The 25,780-nt window shown below is 52.6% G+C and overlaps 2 protein-coding genes across 3 annotated transcripts; one reads left to right on the top strand and one right to left on the bottom strand.

Moving 5' to 3' along the window:
* Window positions 1-133: 133 nt before the first annotated feature.
* On the top strand, window positions 134-5,231 carry AAMP (angio associated migratory cell protein). Of its 2 annotated transcripts, none has more exons than XM_059476540.1 (11): window positions 134-203; window positions 772-924; window positions 1,315-1,434; window positions 1,567-1,706; window positions 1,790-1,934; window positions 2,108-2,191; window positions 2,466-2,581; window positions 2,976-3,079; window positions 3,557-3,647; window positions 3,916-4,070; window positions 4,326-5,231. In XM_059476540.1, the coding sequence occupies exons 1-11, from the start codon at window positions 149-151 to the stop codon at window positions 4,399-4,401; spliced, it is 1,239 nt and encodes a 412-aa protein (XP_059332523.1). In that variant the 5' UTR covers window positions 134-148; the 3' UTR covers window positions 4,402-5,231. The 2 variants fall into 2 exon arrangements, with proteins under 2 accessions (XP_059332523.1, XP_059332521.1); XM_059476538.1 differs by lacking the exon at window positions 134-203 and adding an exon at window positions 390-483.
* ARPC2 (actin related protein 2/3 complex subunit 2) lies at window positions 4,977-24,502 on the bottom strand. Its single transcript, XM_059476544.1, has 10 exons — window positions 24,323-24,502; window positions 14,873-14,907; window positions 13,816-13,928; window positions 11,782-11,827; window positions 10,988-11,174; window positions 10,486-10,579; window positions 8,120-8,246; window positions 6,655-6,755; window positions 6,209-6,309; window positions 4,977-5,415 (listed from the first exon to the last, which is right to left on the bottom strand). The coding sequence occupies exons 1-10, from the start codon at window positions 24,394-24,396 to the stop codon at window positions 5,391-5,393; spliced, it is 903 nt and encodes a 300-aa protein (XP_059332527.1). The 5' UTR covers window positions 24,397-24,502; the 3' UTR covers window positions 4,977-5,390.
* Between the last annotated feature and the right edge of the window lie 1,278 nt (window positions 24,503-25,780).

Consider the following 25,780-nt stretch of genomic DNA (forward strand, 5'->3'; position numbering starts at 1 on the left):
TGCCGTGAGGGAGGTGGCGGAACGGTCCCAGTGCCCCCGCCCCGGGGTTGCCCCCTGCTCCTGCCCACCCGCTCGCCCGCCCGCCGTTACCCCGCAATCCGCCTAGCGCCGCCGCCATGGTGCCGGTGTGCACCAGCGGCTCCGCTGCATGCCGGGAGCTGCAGTTTCGCCACTCAGGGACTGTCAGCGGGCTGCGCCGCAAGGTCCGTGCGCAGAAAACTACATCTCCCAGAACGCACCGCGCAGGGCGGGGCCGGCCCGCGCTGCCGGCGGAAAGGGCGGGATCCGCGCGCGGGTTCGGGCCGTGGTTGGCTGCGGCGGGCGGGGACGGGCCGGGGCGGGGCGGGGCGGGGCGCGCGGCGGAAGCGGCGGCAGCGGCGGCGGGGTGGGTCGGCATGGAGCCCGGGGAGGACCCGGGGGCGCTGGACCTGCACGGCGACGAGGAGATCATCGAGGTGGTGGAGCTGGGCCCGCCCGGGCCGGGTGAGACGGGGCGCCCTGCGCCACGCACCGGGCAGGGCCTGTGGGGGTCCGGCCTCTCGCCGGGGCACCGGGAGCGCTGCGGCCCCACCCCGGTGCGAGGCCCGGCCGGGGCATCCCCCCGGCCCGCGGCCTCTCCCCGTGTCGCGTCCCGTTCCTCTGCGGTTTCCCTGCCCTGGGGCTCGCGGTCCCGGCGGCATCGCGCATCCCCCGCTCCCCGGCCCGCAGCCACCCCGCTGACCGCCAAGCCGGGCAGGCCGCGAGCCCCGCCCTGACCCTCGCCCTCTGCAGATGACCTGGCCGAGGAGATGGAGGACGTGGACTTTGAGGACGAGGGGGCAGAAGAGCCCGATGGGGAGGCTTGGGAGTCGGAGGATGACGAGGGGGTGGAGGACGGCATGGAGGCACAGGACGACAGCGAGGTCACGTTCTCCCTCCACTCCGGTGAGTGCTGGGCACGGGCAGAAGCAGCTGGGACCCTCCTCGGGACGTGGTCTCGTCTTGGCTTTCCCCAGAGTCCAGCGGTGCAGAGTGCCTTGCTCGGTTGCTGTCTCCCAGCCTTCTTGGAACTCAGAGCTGCCCTGGGCTTGTTTCTGCCTTGTGCTCTGGCAGAAGAGCCCTTTGGGCCTCCCATTCCATTAGCAGCTGGCCCTAAGCTCAGCAGAAAGCCTGTGCCCCTCCTCTCCCATGTGAAGAACTGGTTCCCACTGGGATGGGTTGAGAGTTCAGCTTGCTGACATCCCACCCAGGCCCAATGCTGCGTGGGGTTTGGATCCCCTGGTGAGGTGGGATCAGCACCGTAGCCATGCAGCCTCTCTTTGCTCTTTTGTGAAGATTCTGTCTTCTGTGTGAGCCTTGACCCCAAGACCAATACGCTGGCAGTGACAGGCGGAGAGGATGACAAGGCCTTCGTGTGGCGCGTGAGTGACGGGGAGCTCCTCTTTGAGTGCTCAGGTGAGGTGCAGTGAGCAGCTGTGTCCCCTCTCAGCAGTGCCTATCTGCACACATTTCCCTCCAGCTGATGCTGTGCTCCTGGCCATCTTCCATGGCTTGGCCTGAGCAGTCTCTGTCCCCTGATGTTCACAGGACACAAGGACTCGGTCACCTGTGCCGGCTTCAGTCACGACTCTGTGTTCGTGGCTACAGGTGACATGTCTGGGCTTATCAAAGTGTGGCGGGTGGATGCCAAGGAGGAGGTGTGGTCCTTTGAGGTGGGGGATTTGGAGGTGAGTGGTGCTGTGAAGGGTTCCCCAGCTAGCAGGTGGGGTGGCAGCACTGGGTGACACTGCCTGTCCCTCTCTCTGCCCAGTGGATGGAGTGGCACCCTCAAGCCCACGTGCTTCTGGCTGGTACAGCTGATGGCAACACCTGGATGTGGAAGATTCCCAGTGGGGACTGCAAGACCTTTCAGGGTCCAGCATGCCCAGCCACATGTGGCAGGATCCTGCCTGATGGTGAGGCACAGGGCCTCTCTGGAGTGTGAAATGTCACCAGCTCTGTGTGGGCCATCTGCCCTCCTGCTTCTCCCAGGCTGTGCTGAATGGGAGGCAGGGGATGGGGGCCCTATTTGCTATCTCTGGCTCTATTTGCTATCTCTGTCTCTATCTGCTATTTCTGCCTTACCCAGGGAAGCGAGCAGTGGTGGGGTATGAGGATGGGACCATGCGCATCTGGGACCTAAAGCAGGGAACCTCGCTGCATGTCCTGAAAGGTAAGGAAGAAAGGAGAGGTTTATCACCTGGGCTGCTCCCCAGTGGGCAAACAGCCCATTCTAGTGGGCTCTGACTTCTGCCTGAGTGGGGAGGAGGCATCCTGTGAGGGCAGGAGAGAGCCTGGCACAGGGTTTCTCTGTCACAGTGGTGGCTGTTGCTTGTGGGGGTGCTGGCAGAGCCAGGCAGGGTGGAGGCTGCAGGATGGTGTTTCAAGGCTCACTGGGGCTCTGTGGGGAGGGCATATAAAGCTCATACCTGCCACTCACCCCCCAGGCCAGGATGGCCATCAGGACCCCTTGACGTGTGTGGCCAGCAACCAGGATGGCAGTTTGATCATGACGGGCTCTGTTGACTGTCACGCCAAGCTGATCAACTCTGCCACGGGCAAGGTGCGTCTGTGGGGGCTGGGCAGAGCCATGAACGCTGGGGACCCCCCAAGTCCCCTGTTCTGAGCCAAGGGCAGAGCCAGGAGCGCTGGGGACCCCCCAAGTCCCCTGTCCTGGGCCGGGGCAGAGCCAAGAGCGCTGTGGACCCCTCACATGCGGGGCCGGTGTGCGGCCATTGGCAGCCGGCAGGCGGCGCCCTCGTGCTGCGGGTGAAGGCGGGCTGGGTGGTCCCGCCCGGCTCCTGGAAGGAAGTTCCGTCTTGTTTGCTCCCGGGAGCTGAGGATTTGGGGCCGCGCCTTGTTCTAATGAAGGTGCAGACTCGGTATCGAGTACGAACGGGACCTTTGTGCATCTGGGTCTCCTTCCCTTGGGGTATAGCCACCCTCCCTCTACCCAGGTGGTGTGCGTGTTCAAGATGGAGAGCGTGACCCCCAAGGCACCCATCAGCGAGGGCGAGGAGGCAGAGTCCAACTCAGTGGAGTCGCTGGGCTTCTGTAATGTGTGAGTGTTGGGACAGCCCCTATTCAGTGCTACATATTACAGGGCTTGTCATACAGATCCATTTGCATCCCTTGAGCTCAATCTGCTGCATTTCTCTTGCCTCCATCCTCCCCAGCTGGGTGTGGAGATGCCAGATCCCTTTGGTATGAGACCAAGGGACACTGGCTGCTCAGCCCTCCCTGCAACTGTTGGGATTCTGGGCTAGCCTGATGGACCAGTGCTTGGCTGGGATACTCTGCAGACAGCTGTTTTCTTGCCAGGACATTGTCATCTTCACAAACCATGGTCTGATTGCTGACTTGCTGTACTGTTGGGTTTCCCAAGTGGGGTGTTTGATGGCTCCAGCCATCAGGTTGTTCCTCATCCTCTCCATACATTGTAGCCTTCAGCATAGGGTTTGCCTTTTACCTGGAGCCTTTATGTGTTTGCATCCCTGCTTCCCCATGTCCCATGTAATGCCTCTTCCCCTGTCTGTAGGATGCCACTGGCTGCTGTGGGCTATCTTGATGGCACTCTGGCTATTTACGACCTCTCCACACAGAGCCTGAGGCATAAGTGCCAACATGAGGTACTGCCCTCCCTCCCCACCCAAGCCTGGGAGGTGGGTTTGGGCGTTTTGGAGATCTCCCTTGGAGCCCAAGGGCCAGTTCCCAATTTGTACTTCTCCCTTAGCCTTGGGCTTCCCCAGAGGGCAGCCGCAGTCTCTGCAAAGCGGATGTGCTTGGCCCTGGGGTCTGGCTCTCCTGGGGGGATGGCAGACACCATGAGGGGGTGGGGGTATATGGGGGGAGCTAAGCCTTGCTGGAGGTCCCCACTGCGGTCTCCCCCTGTCCCAGTCAGGGATCGTGCAGCTGCTGTGGGAGGAGAGCTCGGCCGTGGTGTACACCTGCAGCCTGGACGGGGCCGTGCGGCTCTGGGACGCCCGCTCGGGGAAGATGATCAGCGAGTACCGAGGGCACTCTGCTGAAATCCTCGATTTCGCCGTCAACAAGTGAGCAGGCACCCCCAGACCCCTTCCCTGCTGGTGGGGGGAGCAGTGGTAGCAGGGGCCTCCAGCCTAGGAGCCGAAATCACAAGCTGCCTCTTGAATGCCCTTGTGATCTGTCCCAAGGTGGGGGACAAACCTAGGTCCATGCTGACACTTCAGGGTCTTAAAGGGGAGTGCAGCACTTCAGAGCTGGGCTGAGGGTGATGGTCAGGGATACTGGAAGCCCCCAGCCCACCTCTGAGCCCTGTCTCCCTGCAGGGATGCCTCCATTGTGGTGACCACCTCTGGCGACCACCAAGCCAAAGTGTTCTGCGTCCAGCGGCCCGATCGCTAGAACTGTGTCAAGGGATGGCGTCCCGGCGCTGCCCTGCGCCCTGTGTACAGAGGGACGAGGGACATGGTTTCACCACCCTTCTCCAGTGCGTGCTTTGTAATTTTTCCAGCCTGCCCTGCTTTGCCCTCACCATCCAGGGGCCGAGCCAGGGGTTTTGTATGAAGATGTCTTTAATTATATAAATTATTTCACTTAACTGGATGCCGTCTACTCTGCTTGTTGGGGGAAGGAAGAGGATCTGGGGAGCTATGCTCCCTCCTCAGGGATCTCCCTGGGATCCAACTATGGCCTGAGGATCAGTGGCAGAGACTCCCATCCTAGCTCTCCCTGCTAGGGGGAATGAAGTGGTCAGGATAGGAGGGTGCAGGTTGCTAGCTGAAGGAAGGAGAATCTTGCTCTGTACAGTCTAGGAGTTCCCTAACAGAACACGCTATTCCCAGATCTGGGTACTGTACCCCAAAGTTCACTAGAAGGCATATGTTCCACAACACAGGAACTATCGCCCTTGGGGCTGTGACTAAACACCCCTTCCAGGGCAAAGTCACATGCATTAGTAAGCCAAAGCCTCACAGTCCTTTAAGATAGAAAGATCTTCTTTATTAATGAACCCCAACAGTATTTCTTCAGATACAGGAGTTTTGAACTCAAATACTCAGAAGAAAACAAGTTAATATTGCATTATTCTCTTAAGAAATACTGCAACTTATTTCCAGTAACATATTGCAAAGCGAAACAGCTTGAAAAGAAAAAAAAATTAAAAAAGAAAAGAAATTAAGTCAATCAAACTGGAATTAAAGTTTTGTTTCTTGGAACGATCGAGTCCTCGCAAGCACAGCTCGTTTCTGCAGATTACTCCCCCAAGTGTCGTACAAACAGACCCCGATTGCTTGAATTCCTTATGAGCCCATAGAGGTGCAACATTAAAAGCTACGATTATCAGGTAGCAAGTGCCCCAACCTTCGTCCTCCGGCAGCCTCAGTGACTCGGCATTAACGGGTTGTGAACGTCTTCCCCCTGGAAGGATGGAGAGAGGGGTCAGCACAGCCCCAGCGCCTGTGGGGCTTGTGCTGGGGCACACATGGTGAGCTCTCTAAGCCAAGCAGGCACTGCTGGGTTGGAGCTCACAGGGTCTGTGGCTGCAGAGCCAAGTCACAGGGCTGTGGGGGAGGGGCTAACTTTTGCAGAGGGGACAACCCTCCTACCCCAAAGCAGCTTGCAAAGGGACATGACAGGACAAGCAGAGAGAAAAGGACACCGAGGGGCTCTGGGATAAGCAGAAGGTAAGGGATCTGAGTGAAACATGTTCACACAACTGCTCTCCTCCATCCACTTCACTGTGGGCTCCTTGTTCACAAGAGGGAGTCAGCCAGCATGGTGGCCTGGCCCCAGCCATCAGCTGGCCAAGGGCAGCCAGAGGAGCTGCAGACACACCGGGCAGCAAGACCTGGTCCAGTGCCCACAAAGCCCAAGGAAGGAGCTGGCTCTTCTCCCTTCCATGAGGTGGAGCTGCCCCCAGAGATGGACAAGGCAGCTCTAACATAACAGGGAAAAAGCCCCCAGGAATGCCACCAAGGGCTTGGTGGGGGGAAATGGAGATGCCAGGGCTTGCAAGGCCATGTATGAGCCTTTTGTGAAGGACCTGCCAGCACAGGGTTTTGCTTCAGACCCAGCTCCTCACAGGACATCTGAGGCAATCAGCTGTGGGTCACCCCCTACCTGCCCTGGACTGCAGTATGCCAAACTGAGCAAGACTGAGCTCATGACTGGCAGAGAAGCCCAGGCAGCCATGCCCTGCTTTGCTACTCACGTGATTGTTTTCATTTCTTTCTTCTCTGCGTCTGGACGGGCACGGTTGAGCACCTTGAGGAAATCTGACGTTTTCGCCCTCATACGCGTGTGAATATAGGCCTGTGTTTCATTAGGACAAAATAGGGACATGTCAGGAGCCTTTCTTCACAGCTGAGATTTCAGGACACATCCAAGCCAGGTCACTCTGAACAATTACCCTCATTTCTGTTCTCAGGAAACAAACCAGATCCAAAAGGGAAAAATCCTACTTCACTGCTAGAATGGAAAGTCTTGTGTCCCAGAGCAGGGAGAAGGCAACGATGCATCACTTGCCACCCCTGCATGACTGGGGAGGGCAGTGCCAGACCCTAATGAGTCCTTAAGGGGCACCCCTGTCCCTGCTTCTGCCCTTTAGCACCCAGGTTAGATGGGCTGAAGCCACCCTGTGTTCCCCAGCCCTCATACCTTCGAGCACTTGATGTGATAGTGCAGGTAGTCCCGGAATGTGTGGATCAGGTTTATGGTGTTGTCTCTGGCTGCAGCATTGGTGTGACGGGGGAACAGCACTGAAAGAAGAGGCCAACACAGACCATTAGTACCTCCTGAGGTTGCCAAGGCCTTCAGGATCAGTGCTGGAGGCTTCAGGGTGTGCTGCATTGGATCCCTGCCTTGCTCTCTATAAAGAACCCTTTACTCTTGACATGTACCAAGATTAAGCAGCACTTGTGATTTTAAATACAAGGCTTAAGGGCACTTTTCCACATTTCCCACAGGAGCCTGTGCACTCTGCAGGACACATGCAAGGCCAGGTGTCCAGAAACAATGGCACCGTAGGAAACCACATGATGCTCTATCAGTGCTTGGGAGATACAATTGAAGGAGCAAGGTGGGAGGCAGACCAGGGTGCCCAGGCTGCTCAACCAATTTCAAGATCCAGTCTGCCCTGGGGTCTTGAAATTGGTTGTGGATCTTTGCCTGACAGCTTGCCAGCCCTGTAACATAAGACAGACTTGGATACAAGAAGGTAGCTTGCTCTTTCCATAAGCTGGTGCTCTGTTAGGTGTCCCAGATCCGAGGGCTGAAAGAACATTTTGTTTGGGTGATGATCTCACCTGAGACTGTCAGATCAGATAACCGGGAAATTTAGTCTCAACAAGAACAAAAGTATGTGCCATCCTGGACCTATTCTTTCCATAGCTGACAGCTGCCCAGGCCTCAAGGCACTACCATTTCCAGCACAGGAGGAGGGCAATGCTATCTTCACCTTTCCCTGCAATGCCTGTGCTCCATCTCTGAGCTCCAAACTCCAGGAATGCTGGCCTGAGACACCCTAATAGCACACCCAAACATCTTGAAGAGACCTATCCCTTTCAACAGGGCAGGGTTTAGATTCCTCAACACTGCTACCCAGGGGTAAGTCATGGCTCTGCTGGCCAGCACCTCTGGCAGGGGTAAGTGGCTCATCAATGTTTGGCCCAGAGCAAAGAGGCAGAGCTGGAGAAGCAGAATGCACTGCTCTGCTGCAGCTCTCTGGCTGCCTCTGCTGATCAAGCACTGCACAGCTCCCTGCAGCTGGACTACCTACAAGTACAGTTGCACGAAAGCTTTCACAAGAAACCTCCAGTTTCCAAAATATCACAGCAAAGCCACTCTTCCCCTTGCTTCCAAATACTGAACTTCATTTGTAGGCGCACACTAAACTCACTGTCCACTTCCACATCTTCTTGCCCACAGCATAGCTGAGGTGACCTGATACAGAAAAGGGACACTCCAAAGGGGGCACACAAGACAGAATGCAACCCCAGAGTCCTCGCTGCCCTGAACTGCCCACTTCAACACTCAGGGAAGGTGAATTCTTTTCTGCTTTTCATGTAGCAACAGGAACCTCTCTCCTCCCAAAGCATCCCCAAGCCTTGAGCTGCCTGCTTACCAAAAGTGATGTAGCCAATATTATCGCCAACAGCTGCGTCCGTGTCTTTCAGCTCCAAGGGTGGCTCCCTGTGGCTGAAGAGCACCTGTGGGGCTGTGTGACTGGCCCGGCGACCCTCCTTGAACTCCTGAACAAGACAAAGTGAAGGTGATTCCCACTGGGACCCTTCAGCAACATGCTGGGAAAGCAAATGGGGTTCCTCACTCCCAAAGGGCAAGGAGCAGAAGGTGGCTCAGCTTTCCTTGAATTGATTAAGTTAATCAGGCCAAACACCCTGAAAGTAATTCTTTTTCCCAGCAAACCCAGCCCAAAATGCATGGCTGTCCTGGGTTTATATATGACCATAGCACAGCCCCTCAGCTGGGGTGGCTTTCAGTGTGTCACACCCATGCCATGGATGTTTTGTGAAAGGGACACCTCAGTCTGAGCAAGCACACGAGACAGCACAGCTTCAGCTGGAACTTCAATGCTTCAAGGGAAAGTGCACAGTACCCATCACTCCCGAGGAACAGAAATCCTCAGGAAGGGCTGCAGGGTCTCCATCACACCTAGTGTAAAGGTTCTGCCATTTGAGAAACCATCTCCCACCAGGAGTCTGCCTAGGCATCAAGATACATCTGGAGGCTTGAAGCTTGTATGTGAAGTCTGCTCCTCTTAATGCTTCCCTACACCTTGAAACAATACCTTCAGGCAGGGAGATCCCTTCCCCCACCTCACAGGAAATATACTGGCTCTGCATTTCAGGAACTGTAAGGACCATCTCTGTGTGGGCTGGGAATGTCCAGAGACCATTCTTCTGCCCCAAGGCAAGGCAGTCTTCCCTCTGCCTCACTGACTTCCATCCCAACCTACACATTATCAGCTACCCTTGGCCTCTCCTCTGAGCAGTTTCCCTGGGAAAGGCAGGGGCATCCACGTCCCTTTTAGAGCAGATTGCTGGGGTTTCCTTTATGAAATGCTTAGCTTGCACTTCTGCCTGCTTATGCCAGTGGGTGAAATGGTTCAAATGGCTTCACTGGTTAGTTAATGGTCACATTTTCTCCATGAGAGTCCAGATGAGCAGACACCATACCCAGCTGTGTTATGCAAGAGCAATAGCTGGAGGGAAAGAGCCAGTGTGACTCAGAGTGGAAATTCCTGTGGCTGGGCAGAGGCAAGGTTTGCTGTTCTAAAAACCAAGAATTCGGGACATGGAGACTCCAGGACAGCTGCTGCCTTGAAGCACTGCCATCTTCCCAGGAAGCTCACTAACCCCATTTTGTTCACATCATGCCTCCCTTCCCATTTTAAAAGTTGAATTCCATGCTGAGGGATATGCTTGGTGGGGGAAAACCTCAAAGCCAGAGCAGATGTCCTGTCTGGAATAAATGAACACAGCAAACAGCTGTGAAGACTTCCATTGCAACAGACCCCTTCTGATGACACCCAACACAGGTACACTGGTCTCCAGCAAACTGGGCCAGTAACTTGCTGTCCATGAGCCTGTCAGCAGCATGGCCCGGCACCCTTGAACGGGTGGGTTAAAGGTGCCTGGAACACCCTGTAGGCCCTGCTCCATAGCCATGCCCAAACAGGAGGCTGGCTCCCCAGAAGCTTAAGCAGATGAGTGAGATGAGCCAGTGGCACAGATGAACACAGGTATAAGCATGCACTGAGCCTCCCCAGCTGCACACAGATGTCTCATTTTCTCCAGGCTGCATACAGTTGTTCACAGACATGCTAAGTGCTTACTACAAGTCTCTGAATGCTCCCCAGCTAAACAGCAATTGGAAAAGGTAGCTGAGTCCAGTCCATAACTTGGCAATGACTGGTTCAAGCCCACAAATTCAGTATATTCATAGCTCTAAAAAGTTGAAATTCAAGAGCTGTCACACAGAGCTGCTGAGTGTTCCTGCAGCATTTGAGCATTAGCAGGATGAAACGTCAAGGTGAAGACCATTCTCTGCTCCTCCTCAGGCATGGCATGACATTACATTATCTCACCCCTCCTCTCCCTTTACAGCCTCCTCAACATGCTCAGGTCTTCAGCTGGCTGGAGATCCTACACCATAGCTATCCACACTACTGGGCCTCACTGTGGGGACTGAAGTATTCATTGTGGTGTTTCTCATCTGTAACACATAATACGCTTGATTGTCCAAATAAGCAAGACTATTGATGATACAGATGCCAATGCAAGAGCCAGGAAAATGCACTGTCTGTGCCTATTAGCATGTTCTTCCATCCCAGTCCAGCATGGAGCAAAGAATTTTCATGTGTTAAACCGCCTTTGTGCTCACTTCAGCAGCTTATTTGGCATGCTGCTTCAAGCAAGCAGGCATCTGAATTGAGGACCAGACCCTTTCCCTGTAACTCAGTTTCCATACCTGCATAAACACCTTTCCAATCACCACATCATCGTCGTCCTTAAATACTGTGCTGAACACAACCGTGACACGGTCCTTCTTTGCCTCAACGTACCTGCAGGTGGCAGAGAGAGAACCCACCTGTGAACCAGAGCTAGGGAGTTCAAAAGGACAAGGTCAAGTAGATACAACAGCCATTCACAGGCCTGGGTGCTGTAAATTTCCCCTCCCCTGAGACAGTATTTACAGGGAGCACAACATTCTGCTGGGAGTGGCCAGTTCCTCTCCTGCATGCAGCCACAAGTGATGACACTAACAGAGACTCTTGTGTAACATCCCAGCAGCCTGAGGCGTAAGCATTACCCTAATGGGATACTTGTGGCAGCCTAGAACAGGCCCTTATTACCCTGGCCAAAGCACGGAGCAGGAGGATTTCCTGACTTTCCACCAAAACCTACAGCTGTGCACAGAAGCAGACTACTGACCACTGTCCAACCCCCGTGCTTTTAGTTTGAACACTTACATTGTCTCATCATCCCTGTAGTGGATGACTGCTCTTTTTTCTCCTTCTTTGCCCTCTTCCTGGAATTTGAAATACTTCTCAAAGACTGAAGCAAAGCAGTTGCGCTTCAACATGCCGGCTTGGTGCACAATGGCATCCTTGTCTGCAGGAAGGTTCTCCAGGTCGTAGAGCAAAGAGACATTGTAACCTGGGAAGGGACAGCCACTAGCTTTAATAATCTACATAGGGCCTTAATGAAAGCAGAGACATTTTTTTTAAGAGACACCTACAGTCCCACTTTTGCCTTAAATCCTCCCAAAAGCCCCAGGGGTGAGTTATTCCCACTCCAAGCACTTGCCAAAAGCCATGCCTGCACTCAGCGTGTGGCCATGGCAACATTCCTGGGGCTCCTTCCCAAGCTCCCAGACACACGTGCTGGCTGAACCGCTCCCAAGTTTTTGCAGTGAGTAGGAAGAGATGTTGTCACAGGTAACCATGGTTTTTCTGTGTCTTACAAAGCATCTCTGAGAAGAACAAAGACCCCAACTGTGAGGAAGAGAGGCTTCCTGGAGGAGGACTGCATAAAGAATTACAGCTTGTGCTGCAAGCTACTTCATCCCTGACGTGTCTGAGCCACTTTTTAAATTGGCAATTTCAAATTGCAATTCATTGTACAGAGAGCCTGAGATATCAAGCTCTTCAAGTTCAGCCTTCATATGAGCATTTCTCAGGTGACTTAAGTAACTTGGGAATTGCATTCACACACACACACACACACACACACACACAGAGAGTGAATGTTATTGCAGGGTTACCTGATTCAGGATTTACCAAGTAGCTTCCATAGACTTTCTTCAATACCTAGAAAAGAAATTAAACACTGAATGCACAAGCTATCAAGACTTGTTTCCTCCTGCACAGCCTAGGCCATATTTGGTCTTCTTTTAGAAGTATCAAATTACAGCACCTGCCTCCCCTAGTGTCTAAGAGAACTTAGACAAATATTAAGTCATCAGCTTCTAGTACTATTGGCTGTTCCTGTTCTAGGGAGGGCTCCTTGAACTCCACTGACAGGGGACATACTGCAGGAGAGGACTTAAAACTGGAACTTTTTCAAGTTCTTGCTAGTCAGATTTGTGCGGGGAAGAGGCCTTATAGCTCATACCTTCAAAGGAGAACAATCAGCAGAGCCTGACACAACAGACCTGAGGGCTACCACTTTTCCTTCCATTCAAAGGCAGATGCAAAGTGTGCCTGGTCCGTCTCCTCACAGGATGGCAAGTTCAGAGCACACCATGGCCTGGTGATCACACAGTGACTGTCTCAGCCTAGTGCACGAACAGATGGGCATCAAGAGGAGACTGCCACACAGGCTTGGATGCCTCCCAGAAGCAGAACCGCCTACAGCACAGCAAAAACCTTTCTTCAAATGTAATTACTGCTGAATTTTACATCAATGGCAATTTCCAACTGAGCCATAGCTCTGTGTCAATGAGGGGGCTGGGAACAGGCAGTATTTCACAGAGAAGAACACAACAGTGTTGGGGCAGAACTGGCCCTCCTGGGATGACACCCACGACCACGTGGAAAGGGTACACAGACTCTCTGCATGCCAAAACCTCCTTGTAGAGAGCCTGCCTGCAGCAGTGCAGGAAGATGCCCTGTCTTAGCAGGAAGCTCACTCTGCATTCCTCACAGTGGGGTTTCACCAAAGACAGAGCAGAAACAAGCAACATTGTCTGCAGGGAAGTGCAGAAAGCAACATTATGATGACTGGAGACTGAAAAATTTAATTTCTATTTAGTATTTCCAAGCCAGTCCTGTGCAGATCCCATTTTCTTCTAGAAGTTTATAGAAAGTTGCCTTTCACCACTACAATGGCTGCTGGTGCACAGTGCTGTCGGCCACTTGCCCACCACAGGAATTTTCTTGGGATCACACACTGCACTGATTCTCACTATACATGCTGGAAAGGCTCCACCATTTGGGCTGCTTGACACTCCTCATGCCAGCAGTGGTACTTTCAGTAGTAGGCAGTGCTCCACCTAGAAAGCTCTGCTTTCAGGAACCAGGAAAGCAGGACACTCAATCATATCTCTTCTGACTTAGGTGGGTCTTACGGCAATGCGCAGGAATTCACTTTGGGTTCAAATCACCCATTTCTTACTAGACTCACAATAAACTGATGGAGCAGTTTCCTTGTTTTCTTCCAAGGACAGACACCCAGAGGCAAAAGCCTGCTGAAAAGCCCTGGGTGAACCCCATTCGCTACCATGTGGAGATCTGAAAACTGACTCAGGAACTGAGTCACACTTCCTGCCTTGCCATCCAACCACAGCTCAGAGAGGCTCCTTTTTTCTACCTTAAATGGCCCTCCGCAGCCACAGAGCCCAGCCAACAGGAACTGAGCCTGGGACTCCACACAGCACCACTGAAAAGGGAACCAGTCTGAAAACCAAGGTCTGCACACACAACAGGAGCCCAACACTTGCTCTCAAGTGTGGTTAGGAGTCAGAAGAGAAGCACCACAGCTCTGTCTTGGCACCTTCCTTCACTTGTGGGCTCAACACATCAGTCAGGCTTCACTTTGAACTTGTGAAATTAGCAGTGCCTTCCACCTTTCAGGCTGCAGGGTCATACAGGATGACTACTTTTGCACCAGAGAGTGTGAACACATTTGCCCTTGTCTTTCAGCAAAGTGGGACTCCTGGTTGGCACAGGGCTGATCCTTTGACCAGTGTGAGATGGGAACACAGATGCTTCTCTAAGAGTCAGATGTTAGATACACCACAAAGGCATTGCCATCAACACAGTCTTTGTAGGCAGGAGGCCTGGAGATGCTTACTCACCTCATCAGCACCGTGTTCCTGGAGTTCCTTGTAGAATTTCAGAGAAATACTGACCATCACTTTTGTCTTGTCTCCATTGGGGTTTGAAATATGGTAAAGGACTCCATCGAAGTCTAAGAAACAAGCAAGAGAAATGTGAGGGAGCAGGAACCAGCTCCTATTTCTGAGGAAGGCTTTCCCTACAAGTTCTAGTAATTGCATAAAGCGACAGTGCTCCTCTTGCTCCAGCCCTCACACACACAGCAAGAGGGAAACCCACAATTAAGGAAAATGGAAATGTCATATAGGGAGACCTGCTATCATTCACAAGGCTGAAACAATTTTGACACCTGTCCATCACAGAAAGCTTTAGTCTAGTGTCACTTAGCATCCCTGGCAAATCCACTTGTGCTCAATGCACAAGGATACAAACATGCAGAGACGGGAGCCTTCTGGAGGGCCAGCACAGAAAGTGACTGACATGCCCACCAGGCCAGAGCTGCAGCCTGCAGGGGAAAACCTCTCTGCCAGCAAAGGCAGCGCAGCCGCCGCCTGCTGTGAGAGCTTCCACTTCACTGCAGAATGGGCAGGGAGGGCAGGAGGAAGGGAAAGGCAACCCTCCAGCTACCTAGCAAGCTCCACTTCCCCACAGAGCTTTGCAGCTTACCCAGATTCCTGATAACAGAAGCAAAAAATCAAATGCTGAATGAGTACTTGAACTTTCTTGGCATTTCTCTTCCTGAAGAGCAAACTTGAGGTGATGAATCCATTTTGCCTGTCACCCTAAGTCAGCTTCCTAACAACCCAAACCAAATGGTACTAAGCAGCACCAAGGGCAGGACTAGAGAACAGATGAGGTAAAAGAGAAGAGCTGTGTAGCAGGCACACACCAAAGCACTACCACCAGTGAACTCAGTGCTCTAGGGAAGTCCCAGGGAAGGCAGACAGACAGAGAAATAGTGAGGCAGCCAACTCTGGGGATACTGCAGGGTCTCCACATTGCCTCTGCCCAGTGGTGTGGGCAGACTGTTCAAGCCAGCCCTTAGTTCTGAAAAGTCAAGAGAGCTGCCAACCTTACCTGCAAATGTTACTTCTACTGCCTCTGGTTTATTTCTAAAAAGCAAAGAAAACAAAGGATGTAAATGAGGACTCTTAACAGCAGCTTCCAAGCTGTAAAGGAAAAAGGATTAATTTCCAACACCTTATTTTTCACAGGCAGCCCTTCCTCAAAACCCCTTTATCTCCTGCTGTCCGACTAATAGTAACCTCTGAGAAGAGACCTTAGACTTTTTCCCCTTCCTATAAGCACCAGTTTTACCCCAGATGACATAAAATAGACTTTGAAGTTGGCACAGATTTCCAGTATTCTAGTTTATTATTAGATTGTGACATCACAGATTTCCAGTTAGAAATGCCTAAGAAAGCTACCCCTTCTAAGAAGTTTGTTTTCACGAGCACACACTCTGTACAGAATGGCCATGACACAGGTTTTGGGACAGAGGACCTTTTGTAAGGTTCTGCAATACCAGTTTATGGAAGGAGCTGAGTAATCCTTCCTGACACAGTGCCTTCTTTGCCATCAATACCAGTTCTGCAGATGCATTGATATAACTTGCTTGCAGAGAAGGCGCCTTTTCCAAGTTAGGAAAGTGTTAGTAGTGTCAGGAGCAGGTCAAAGAAGGAAACTTTCCACACGTTCATTTCATCTTGCCCCCCTTCCAAAACACCCCAATATTTTGCCAACAGCCTCTGCAGAAAAACTGCAGCTCTGGATATGCTCTAACACCATCCTGAGCGGTGTCTGGGACCCCCATCAGCAACAAAACCCTCTGCAAGCAAAAGGCACGTCACATCTCACACTGTGACTATGAAGATTAAACTGCTTCTCAACAAACCCTATATTGGCATTTGTTCATGATTTGTGAAAGAGTAGGACTCCATGAAAGATGTAACTGCTTTGGAAGGTCATTTCATTGGGATTGGCACTACATAACTGCTTTCACAGCTCCAAGGGGACTGGTATTAATAGGTCATTCTCCAACAGGGAATTGATGCAAAGGTATCTCCACTGCTGAGAGCAGGCATGGAAAATGAGAACAGGATAAAAATGCCAGTCTGCTACCGCTGTTTCACACTGTATCTCCATTTATTTTTCAAAAGTAGATAATATTTGAATAAAGGCTAATAACGCTGCTGCTAACAGAAATCTAGTCTCTAACAGTTCATTCCCACCTGTCTGAACCAACATACTGAAATAACTCCCCAGAGTAAAGTCAGTGGTCTCAGCCATGCTGCTGCTGCTGCCCAGAGACCAGCTTCAATCGTTTTGCCAAAACTTGCTCTTCCACACACTTATGTGCTGCTGGGTACTGGTTACACTGTGGTACACACACTGAGGAAGGTTGGAAAATATCTATTTTCCCTGACAATATTCTGTAACAATTTAAATGATTTTATCTCAGCAGCAAGCATTGTTTTTTCCATCAGCTTTTCTGCAGCCAGCCTCATTCCTGGAAGGCAGAAATGACCACAATGTGATAAAACTCAAGCTGGGCAATACAGGGAGACCAAAACACTGCACTGATCCCAGACACTCACCAGGTCAACATTTTACTCCAGCAGAAACGGAGGAATTAACCCCCAGATGGAGAACCCAAGTGAAAATGAGGAGGTGTTCCTGCTTCTTAAAAGTGATCAGCTGTGAAAGGCAACAGGCCTTTTTTTATCTGAAGGCTGGGGAGCCTCTGTCTTTTGTGCCACCTTGCTGAGGATAAAAAACTACACACTTGAAAGAAGCGGAGCAAGTGCACCCAAAGCAGGTCCTTTTGTTTGAAAGCTGTGCCAGCTACCTGTGACCTCTCTTGCTTTCATTTCTCCTCCCCAGCTGGGTCTGAGACAGGCTCAGCAGGCATCCCTGGCCGCTTATTTAGCCTGGGCTCTTGGAAAGGGGAGCAATTCCACAAGCATGTCCAAGCCACTTCTGCTCACTGAGGATGGCTCAGAGCAGAGATGAAAGAAAATCCCAGAGATCCCACTCGGTCAGCTGATGCAGACGTATTCCTCTTTTAGAGCACCACACTCAGACGTGGGAATCAGCTTGGATGGCAGTATAAATTTTTATAAAAAAAGAAACCTATGTAGGAAGCTTTAAAGATAGCACAGCCAGGCACATGAGAGCTAGGAATATTAAACAGGATGCATCCTTAAACCTCTGTTCCATCTGCTCAAAATTACAGCTTTCAAACCCCATTCCCCACATACATAGAGCTGACACCTCCCAGAGCCCCCGCTCCCAGCAGAGCCTTCCAAACACAGCACCTCCCTCTGAGAAATGCAAGGAAGTGGCTGACAGTCCGTGCACTGGAGTGGTTTGGCTGAGGAAGGATGATTCCCCATCTGGTTGTCCTGTACCCAGGGGATGGCAGAAAGATCACTCATCACATCATTGAAGAAGCAGAGCAAGACCATGCACAGGAGCCAGTTGATGGCTCTGCACAGAGCCTTTGTTCTGCACACAAAAGCTCACTGCTAACACAGCTGGGTTGGAGCCTGTTATTGTGCAAACGTCATTTCTTAGAGAAGTTATTTTAACGCTGATTTCCCAAGTGGCTCAGTTCCGGTACTTGGGGATGGTGAGGAGGGGGCATATTTAAGGGAAAAGAAGGTAACTGGGCAGAACTTTGGGTACTGAATATTCAACCACTTCCCAGCACAGCCTCAGTGAAGCAAGAGCTCACGTGAGCCGCATACAGAGCTCCTCTCAGCCATGCTGGCCCTGTCACCTACAGCACAGTGGTTTTCTGCCTCACCAGGCATGCTGGCCAGGGGAGGACAGGAAAGAGCACTGGTTGTGTGGCTGGGAGCAAAGTGAGGCCCCTTAGCCTTTCACAGTTCATGAGCTTTACAATCACAGTGTTTAAAGTGCTTCTATTTATTTCTCTGGCTCACCTCATCAAAACTACCCTGGCTACTCAAAATTTTTCTCCAACAGAAAAAACCACTCCTTTTGCTACCCGGATTGTTGCTCCCACCTCAAGAAGTCCCCAAGCAGAAGAGAGAGGAGCTCTCACCTCCAGGGTTCCATAGTTTCTGGATTAGCAACAACAGACATGTTCACTTCCCCTGACCTTCCAGCAACCCCATCTTCTACCACCGGAAATAGCTCTATGGAGGCACAACGTGTCCTCTCCGTGTTCTGTCCTTCCTGCTCTTGTGCCAGCCACGGCTCAGTGCAGAGCATTCACAGCAGGCTGGGATGGGGCCTGCAGCACTGAGGGTGGGTACCAGCTACTGTCAGGTTACTGGTACGATCCCAAAGAGCTCTGTCTGGTCTAGTGGGCTCTGGCGTCCCTTGCCTCTATGAGGAGGCTCTCCGCACCCATAGCAAGAACTGGCAGTTTAGCAGCTTGGTGCTGAATGACTCTAAATCACAGATTTAGACTGGACTGTAAATCCCAACTGGGAAGCCAGGAGGTCTTTTGGGGTTCACTTCTACCCCTGATCCAAAGCTCTGAAAACAGACTAACCCGAGCTATATTCAGAGGATTTCAGACAGGACACCTCATCCACTCCTGGAGCAGAGAGCTGCTGTGACTCCTGCAAGCCCCTCACCTCCAATGCTACCTGAACCACAGCATCCCTGAGTGACCTTCCCTGCTTGCTGTGCTCTGCCCTGAAGGGACAATAAAACCAGCTCATACCAGGAATAACTGAGATGGCTTCTCTCTGCACTGAATACAGACCAGACCTTTCTGCAAACCCCTGCCTGAGACGCTAAAATGGCAGCTGTTCCCAGCAGCAGTCTGTTTTGTGATAACAGTTATCAGGTCTGAAGTCAAACCCACACCAAATCCCATCTGCCCTCTGCTTGTAACAATAAAAGACCCTGACAGGTTTTACGTCTTCTTGCCTGTGTTCCTTTTATTCATCTCTAAATGGCTCCTACGCCCTGTCTATCTAATACAGGACCAGCTCCAAATCAGATTTTTCACCCTGGCAGAACATCCGTGAAGAGCCACAGGTGCCCATGGAGAGAACCAGCGACCACTTAAGAGCAATAGCAAATCTTTTTTCTGACAGCACTTCCTCGCTCGATTTGGAGAACTTCCCTGTTTCATTCTCAGGCCACAAAGGCTCTTAGCTGTATGATACGACAAATTTAAGAACCTGGCTGACAACCATACTGAAGCATCTCCCACACCACAATTAAGGCCTCTACCAAATAATGGAGAACAGCAATTATTTCAAAAGCTGCAGGCATGCAGATACTCTAACCTCTTGTCCCATAGGAGAGGGGGGGAAAAAGGGGGTATTTCAAAGCTTAAAGCTCTGAGCAGAGCTTTTAGATCACCAGAGTCAACACATAATTTAGATAAAGTGAGCCAGATTCAGTGACAGACTGCAGGCTCTTGCTACAGAAAGGCCATCTCAATAAAAAAAATTATGAGCAATGACTAAAATTCTCTGAACAGTTCCTCCACTTCTGGGCTCCGCTCAGCTAACAAAAGCCTCTCTGCGTAAGCTGCAGGAGCATACGCAACCAAGGAGCTCCCATAGCTCTGGCAGCACACCCACCATGAACAGGAGTGCTGTCAGTGGGTGCTGCTGCGCTGTGTACCTACAGCCCCCTACACGTGCCAATTCCCCCCTCCTGGTTAGGTGACCCCTCCACGCCCAAGCTTTTCCCTTGCTGTGTGCCCAATAGCCTGGAGGAGCGGGCTGGTAGGAAAGCAGTGGGATTCACGGTGGACAAAGCACAAATGGTCCTGCAGCATGCTTGCACTGGCAGATCCCCTTCCAGCCAGATCTTTGTCCTCAGCTGTCTTCCATCCTCAGCTGTAAGCAGCTAGCCTGTGGCTCCCCACCAGAGAGATCCAAAGTTGGGCCAAGTCTCTGGGTAAGAACCTCATTTTGCACACTTCTACTGTGTTTCTTTAGCACAGTGATGGACACCTACTCTTCTCTGCTGTCAAGCATTGGTGGCTGCAGTGAGAACCACTCTCTGAAGATAAAACAGAGCAGGCTGCTCTTAGGAGCCCAAGATGAAAACTGAGGCTGGAGTGATGACAGAATCACCTGTGAAAGCCTAACACTTTTCAGATCTGGCTTTTCTTCCCTCCTGCTCCCTGTGCTGTTGCACAAGAGTGGAGCACTACCTACTTCCAGAGGTGGTTCACAATCCACTGTTAATGCTAAGTCACATTCCCTGATGTCCGAGCACTCTGCAGTCAGGCAGATTGAGTTTCAGCAGGTGAGGCTGTGCCTGGAGAGATGTGCAGCTCCGGGCTGGGCTTGTGAGGTGAGCCAGCACCTGCCACTGCTGCTGAAGGAGGGAGATCTGATCCCTGCTTCATGGCTGCACCACAGTGAGCAGTCAGGACACAATGAATGCGATGAGGAAACTCATCTAGCTAAAAATACCCAGTTTTGCCTGTTTAATTTTAACCTAGGTCACTTCCCCAATCCTGTTTCCCTTGAAGCCACAAAAATGTCTGTGTCAGCAAGAATGAGGGGATGGCAGAGGAACAATCTGGTTTTGGTGGGGTCTCTGAGCATCCCTGAAGCACTGGAGCCACATATAACCACAACCACTCCTGAAGAGAGTTCCTCAGTAGTGCCCTGCAGTATTCAAAGCTCTTCTACCCTCCTAGCCCATCAACAGCCTCCACACACTCCTGTCTCCCCATGATGAACTGACTGCAAGTCACACCATGAACACAAAGTTCTCACTGGTTACAGCCAGGATTCAGCCTCTGTCTGAAAGGCTCAGCTCTGCAGCACACCATCATCAAGTGACTGCAGGTGGGAAATACCATAAAGCAGGTGGGTGCAGCTTCAGCCCAGCTCCTGCTGGCTCACAGGAACCACTCTGCATCAGGGAAGTCCAAGCTTCAGTTGATTTCCTACGAAGCTAATTGTCAGGGAGCCCTGCAGAGCTGTACCTACTAATGGCTGTAAAGAACCCAACAATTTAATCTGAGATTCTCTTCCCTCCACCCCCAACCTAGGAAAAGGCATGCTGTACCCCAGCTATGCAAATGTGTGTTCTTTGGCACAGTGGGTAAATAATAAGTAACAGTTTGAGACAGATGATTAATTGACTAAAGATTTTGGGTAAGTTATGTATGACTGGAAAACCAAACCCTAAGACCAAAGCCCTGCGCCACACCTTCCCTGGGGTTAGTTAAATAAGTGCAGGACAAAACTGGATGGCAAATTCGCTAGTGTCAAAAAGAATGAGTATTCATCAGACACAGAAGGCAATCATCAAAATGTTTTACACCTAGAGTGTCTGTGGGGTTTTTTTAATGTCTGTGCAGTTAGCAAAGGAAAGCAATGATGAGAAACAGGATTTTCCAACTCGTAGAATTCATCTCCTCACACAACATTTTTATCAGAAATGGGAAAACTCACCTGTGACACCAGCTTCCAGGCAACATCTCATGTACAAATGAATTGGTCAGAAGCTTATGGAAGCTTCCTCTTGACATGAAAAAAGGTCACGAGCCAACCTCATTTCAATAAACTTATTTCCAGATTCTGACCAGATATTCCCACATTGCAGAAGCAGATTCCTAACTCAAGTTATTTCAACAGATTCTGGTAGCTTTAGGTTTTTATTTTAAAATGTGGTTGGTTAAGAGAATAGATTTAAACACAGAAATTACTAGAGCTAAGTAAGGAAAAAAAAATCAGATGCATTGAAGTCCATAATCTGTTACCACCTTGATCTAAATCGTGTTTCAACAGTGGCTGTCCAAGGAGGTGAGATTTCCATAGGGACTGCCCACAAAACCAAATTCGATTTGAAATTACCCTATTTACAGGTGGATGCTGCCAAGCCCCAAGGACCTTGTCCAGGGAGTACTCTCAGAGGTGGGTCAGCCCTGTCTCAAGTGCTGATCTCTGTCTGCAGTCCTGCCAAGGTACCTTTCACACTGGGAACTCCAGGGACAGCTGATGGACCTCCACGCAGAGCAGATTTTGACATATATGACAATAATGGCAGTTAATGAATTCCATCTTTTACATGTGACCTAGTTCTACATGACAAGGTGAAATGTGGAGTGTCTCCCACCTGACAGCCCAGGGAAGCTCTGCAGGAACCTGCCAAACTGTGGCTGCACTGCAGCAGAGGGCAGTGACACAGCCCATGTCACAGGACAAGTCTGTGGCAGAGGATTTGGAAATGAGCCCTGCCCTGCCCCACTTGCAGGCTGGTGCTGAAGCCACCAGGCACACCTGGCTCTGAGACAACCCCTATTGACAAATCCCTGCATCACATCTGCTGCACTTCAGGGTTAGAGCAAACAATGTAAACTCAACTCTGCCCCAGTGCCCACACTCACTCCTCCCAGCCACCAAATTCTTCAAGGCTTGACCTCGCCCTGACTATCCTGTGTTCAGCCCCCAAGATACACCTTGGAAAAGCATCACCAAAACAGCAAAACACAGGAAATCCCTTCCTGCCTCCAGGCTGAGCACCACAGGAATAACCCGAGAGCTGTGGCCATAGGAAAAGAAGTATCACTTGAATAAATGTTTTGTAACATCCATTCCTTAGAAGACCTGAAAGCAGGAGAAACCTCCATGGACTTGCCTGCATGGGGGACCCCAGAACAAGCACAGAAGAAAATTCACCTTCAGCAACACGCTCAAGGCACAGAACTTATCTAGAAACGCCATCTAAAGAACAGAACATGCCACAGATGACTAAAAGGCAGAAGCAGAGCACCATCAGCCACCCTACAAATTGATCCAGGAACAATCAGTATGTCAGGCACACGTGCCAACACACAAGTGAGGTGGCTTTGCCATGCAGCAAAATGGAAATGTCAGGGGCCTGCAGGCTGCTGGAGGGCAAGCAAGCACAGTTCTGCTCACAGAGTCAGAGTTTTGGGGTGCATCTAAAGCTGCAAACTGCCCCTCCACATCAGATCAACACAGGGACACATGCATGTTCTTCCCTCTCCATCAGGAAGAGTGCCTTGGCACAGACAAGCTGCTCTGACACTCACTGTGAAGCTCTGTACATGCCATATTTTCTAATGGAAGTGGCTGCAATACCACAGTGGTCACCTGGGAGCTCTCTCTGCCCAGTGCTGTGCCTGCACTCTGGGGAAACTTGTTGCATTAAATGATCAGGGCTCAAGACAAATCAAAGTCTGCAAGAAGCTCAGCTGTCCTCCAAGGCAGAGCAGCCTGCATAATTATTTTATGGAAAAAAAATCCCCTCCAAAACAAAACAGGGATCTGAGCAACAAGTCAATTGAGAGGGGGGCAAAGCAGAGTAAATGACCTCTGACAACGTTCTGCATGCAAAAATTTGAGAGCTTCAAAAATCGCTGGAGAAAAAAAGGTAACACAGAAAAAGGCACCTGCCTGGGGGGTCCTTTCCTGGAGCAGCCTGAGCCCTGCCTTGTGAGGCGCCAGGGCAGGCTCCACCCCAGAGATAACACCACTGCTCTGCCTCTCGCGGCTTTGTGTCTGTACAAAGGTGTCTCAGTCAGCAGGCAGTGCATCGAGCCCACAGGCCACTCGGCTGCAGATAAGGACATTCATACTTAAGGGGCTTCCTTCCAAACTAAGCTGGGTCCTCTCAAGCATCTTTTTGCCCTGGTGCAATACTCAGTAAAAAAACCCACTGGCTCCCCAGGGACTGAACTGTCCCAGTCAGAGATGTGGGTGTGAACTAGACCCCCAGCCTGCTCCCCGAGGCCAGCACACCCACCAGGCTGGCACCAGTGGTTGTGGCTGACCCCTGTGCCTGTGTATCCCTTCTGCTCGAGAAAGCAGAGGGAGCACGCTGGAATTTGCTCTTCACCCCAAAGCAAAAGGCTGAGGCCGTGACTCCGTACTCAGGCTTCCTGTTCCCTGCCTCCCCCTACACATTCTGTACCAGCGCTGGCACCTCGCTGATGAAGCCCACTTTACCCAAAGCAAACACGCTGCAAATCCGCCTTCCTCCCTTCCCAACTTCCTCCTTGTCCAGGCCCTGTCCTCCAGTCCACCCCAGCACGGCAATCTGCGGTACCCTTCCCAGATCCGTCCTGCCCTCCCTGGGCCCTCCATTGCTCTGGCACTGCTGACCCCATGCAGCCCCACTGTCCCCTCCGACACTGCCCTGTCCCGCTCTGCTCCCTCATTGCCAGGCTCTCCCTGTGCCCAAGCTCTGCCCATCCCCGCCGCCCGCAGCTCAGGTCCCGCACCCTGACCGCCCCCTCCCTGCCCGGCATCCTGCAGGCCGCCACCCGTGCCCGCTCTGCCCTCCTCGTTCCCGGGCCGCCCCCCCGGCGGCACAGCACCCGCTGGCTCAGCGCCGCTCCCCGGCCCCACATCCTGCCTTGTCACCGTGCCCTGGCCCCCACCTTCCGCCCGTCTCAGCCCCATCCTCCCCCGGCACCACCCGCCAGGCTTCGCTCCGTGCCAGGGCGCCCGGCACGGCCCGGGCCCCGCCAGCCACCGCCCCCTCGCCCCTCCCTGGGTCCGCGGACCCGTCCCCGCCCCGCCCCGGCTCCCCTGTCCCTACCCGGCGGCCGCGCCCTCGAACTTGAGCGTGAGGGTCTCCTCGATGATGCGGTTGTTGACCTCGAGCAGGATCATGTCGGTGCCGGGAGCGGCTCTGAGGGAGCCGAGCCCGCTGCGCGCACCGGGGACCCGCCCGAGCCTGCGCCGCCGCTTCCGCTCTCGCGCCCGCGCGTCACTTCCGGCTCGGCGGCGGCGCCACTGCCCCGCCCCGCCTTCGCCCCGCCCACACGGAATGACGCCACAAGGAGCCCCGCCCCGCGGCGGGAGGGAAAGGGGGAGGGGGTCCCCGAATGCGGTGGGACACGAGGGTGTGTGCCCTAAATGCGGTGGGACACGGGGATGTGTGCCCTAAATGCGGTGGGACACGGGGGTGTGTGCCCTAAATGCGGTGGGACACGGGGATGTGTGCCCTAAATGCGGTGGGACACGGGGATGTGTGCCCTAAATGCGGTGGGACACGGGATGTTCCCCGTATGCGATAGGACACGGGGGTGTTCCCCAAATGCGGTGGGACACGGGGGTGTGCCCTAAATGCGGTGGGACACGGGGGTGTCCCCTAAATGCGGTGGGACACGGGGGTGCGTGCCCTAAATGCGGTGGGACACGGGGGTGTGCCCTAAATGCGGTGGGACACGAGGATGTGCCCCGAATACAGTGGGACACGGGGATGTGCTCCGAGTGCGGTGGGACACGGGGGTGTTCCCCAAATGCGGTGGGACACGGGGGTGTCCCCTAAATGCCAGGTGCAGAGGTGCACTGGGTATGGTATGGGCATCGTGGTATGGGCATCCCTGCCAGCCGGGGTGAGGCAGGGGTATGTGGTGTGCCTGCGGTCTGGAAGTCCCCAAAAGTGTGAGGTTCTCCCCCCCATTCCCGTTAATTGAATACTCACAGTATTGGGGGGTCCCCAAAACAGTGGGGTGCCCTTAGGGTTATAGGGATGTCCTAGGAAGTAGCAGGTGTGTCCCAGTGTTTGGGGGGCTGTGTGAGAATTGGTGCCCCAGGGATATGGGGGTGCTTACAGGGGAAAATGGTATCTTGCAAAATGGATAATTTCACAGCTACAGGCCCCCAAAAATGTGAGGTGACACAGGGAGTGGGGGTACCCTAGGGGGGCTGTAATGGTGCCCTGAAGCTGGGGGTTGCCCAAAACTGGGCAGATGTTCCCACAGAGAATAGGAGTGTCCTTGAGTCTGTGGGGATACCCAAGGGATATGATGGTGGCACTTACCAGGTGCCCCAAAACGTGGGGTACTGGGTGCATAGGGAATGGCCTTGTGTGCAGTTCTCCCCTGAGAGCAATGGGGGCACTCGGAGCCACAGCTTTCCCTAAGTCTGCGGGGCTGGCACAGGGGCACGGCTCTGTCTGGTGGCATTGATGGCATGGCTTGGCTCGGCTTAGCTTGGCAAGGCATAGGCAGGACAGGAGGGACATGGGACTCTACTCTGGGGAGGTTCC

The sequence above is a fragment of the Ammospiza nelsoni genome, chromosome 7 (genome assembly GCF_027579445.1).
Source record: "Ammospiza nelsoni isolate bAmmNel1 chromosome 7, bAmmNel1.pri, whole genome shotgun sequence".
NCBI lineage: Eukaryota > Metazoa > Chordata > Aves > Passeriformes > Passerellidae > Ammospiza > Ammospiza nelsoni.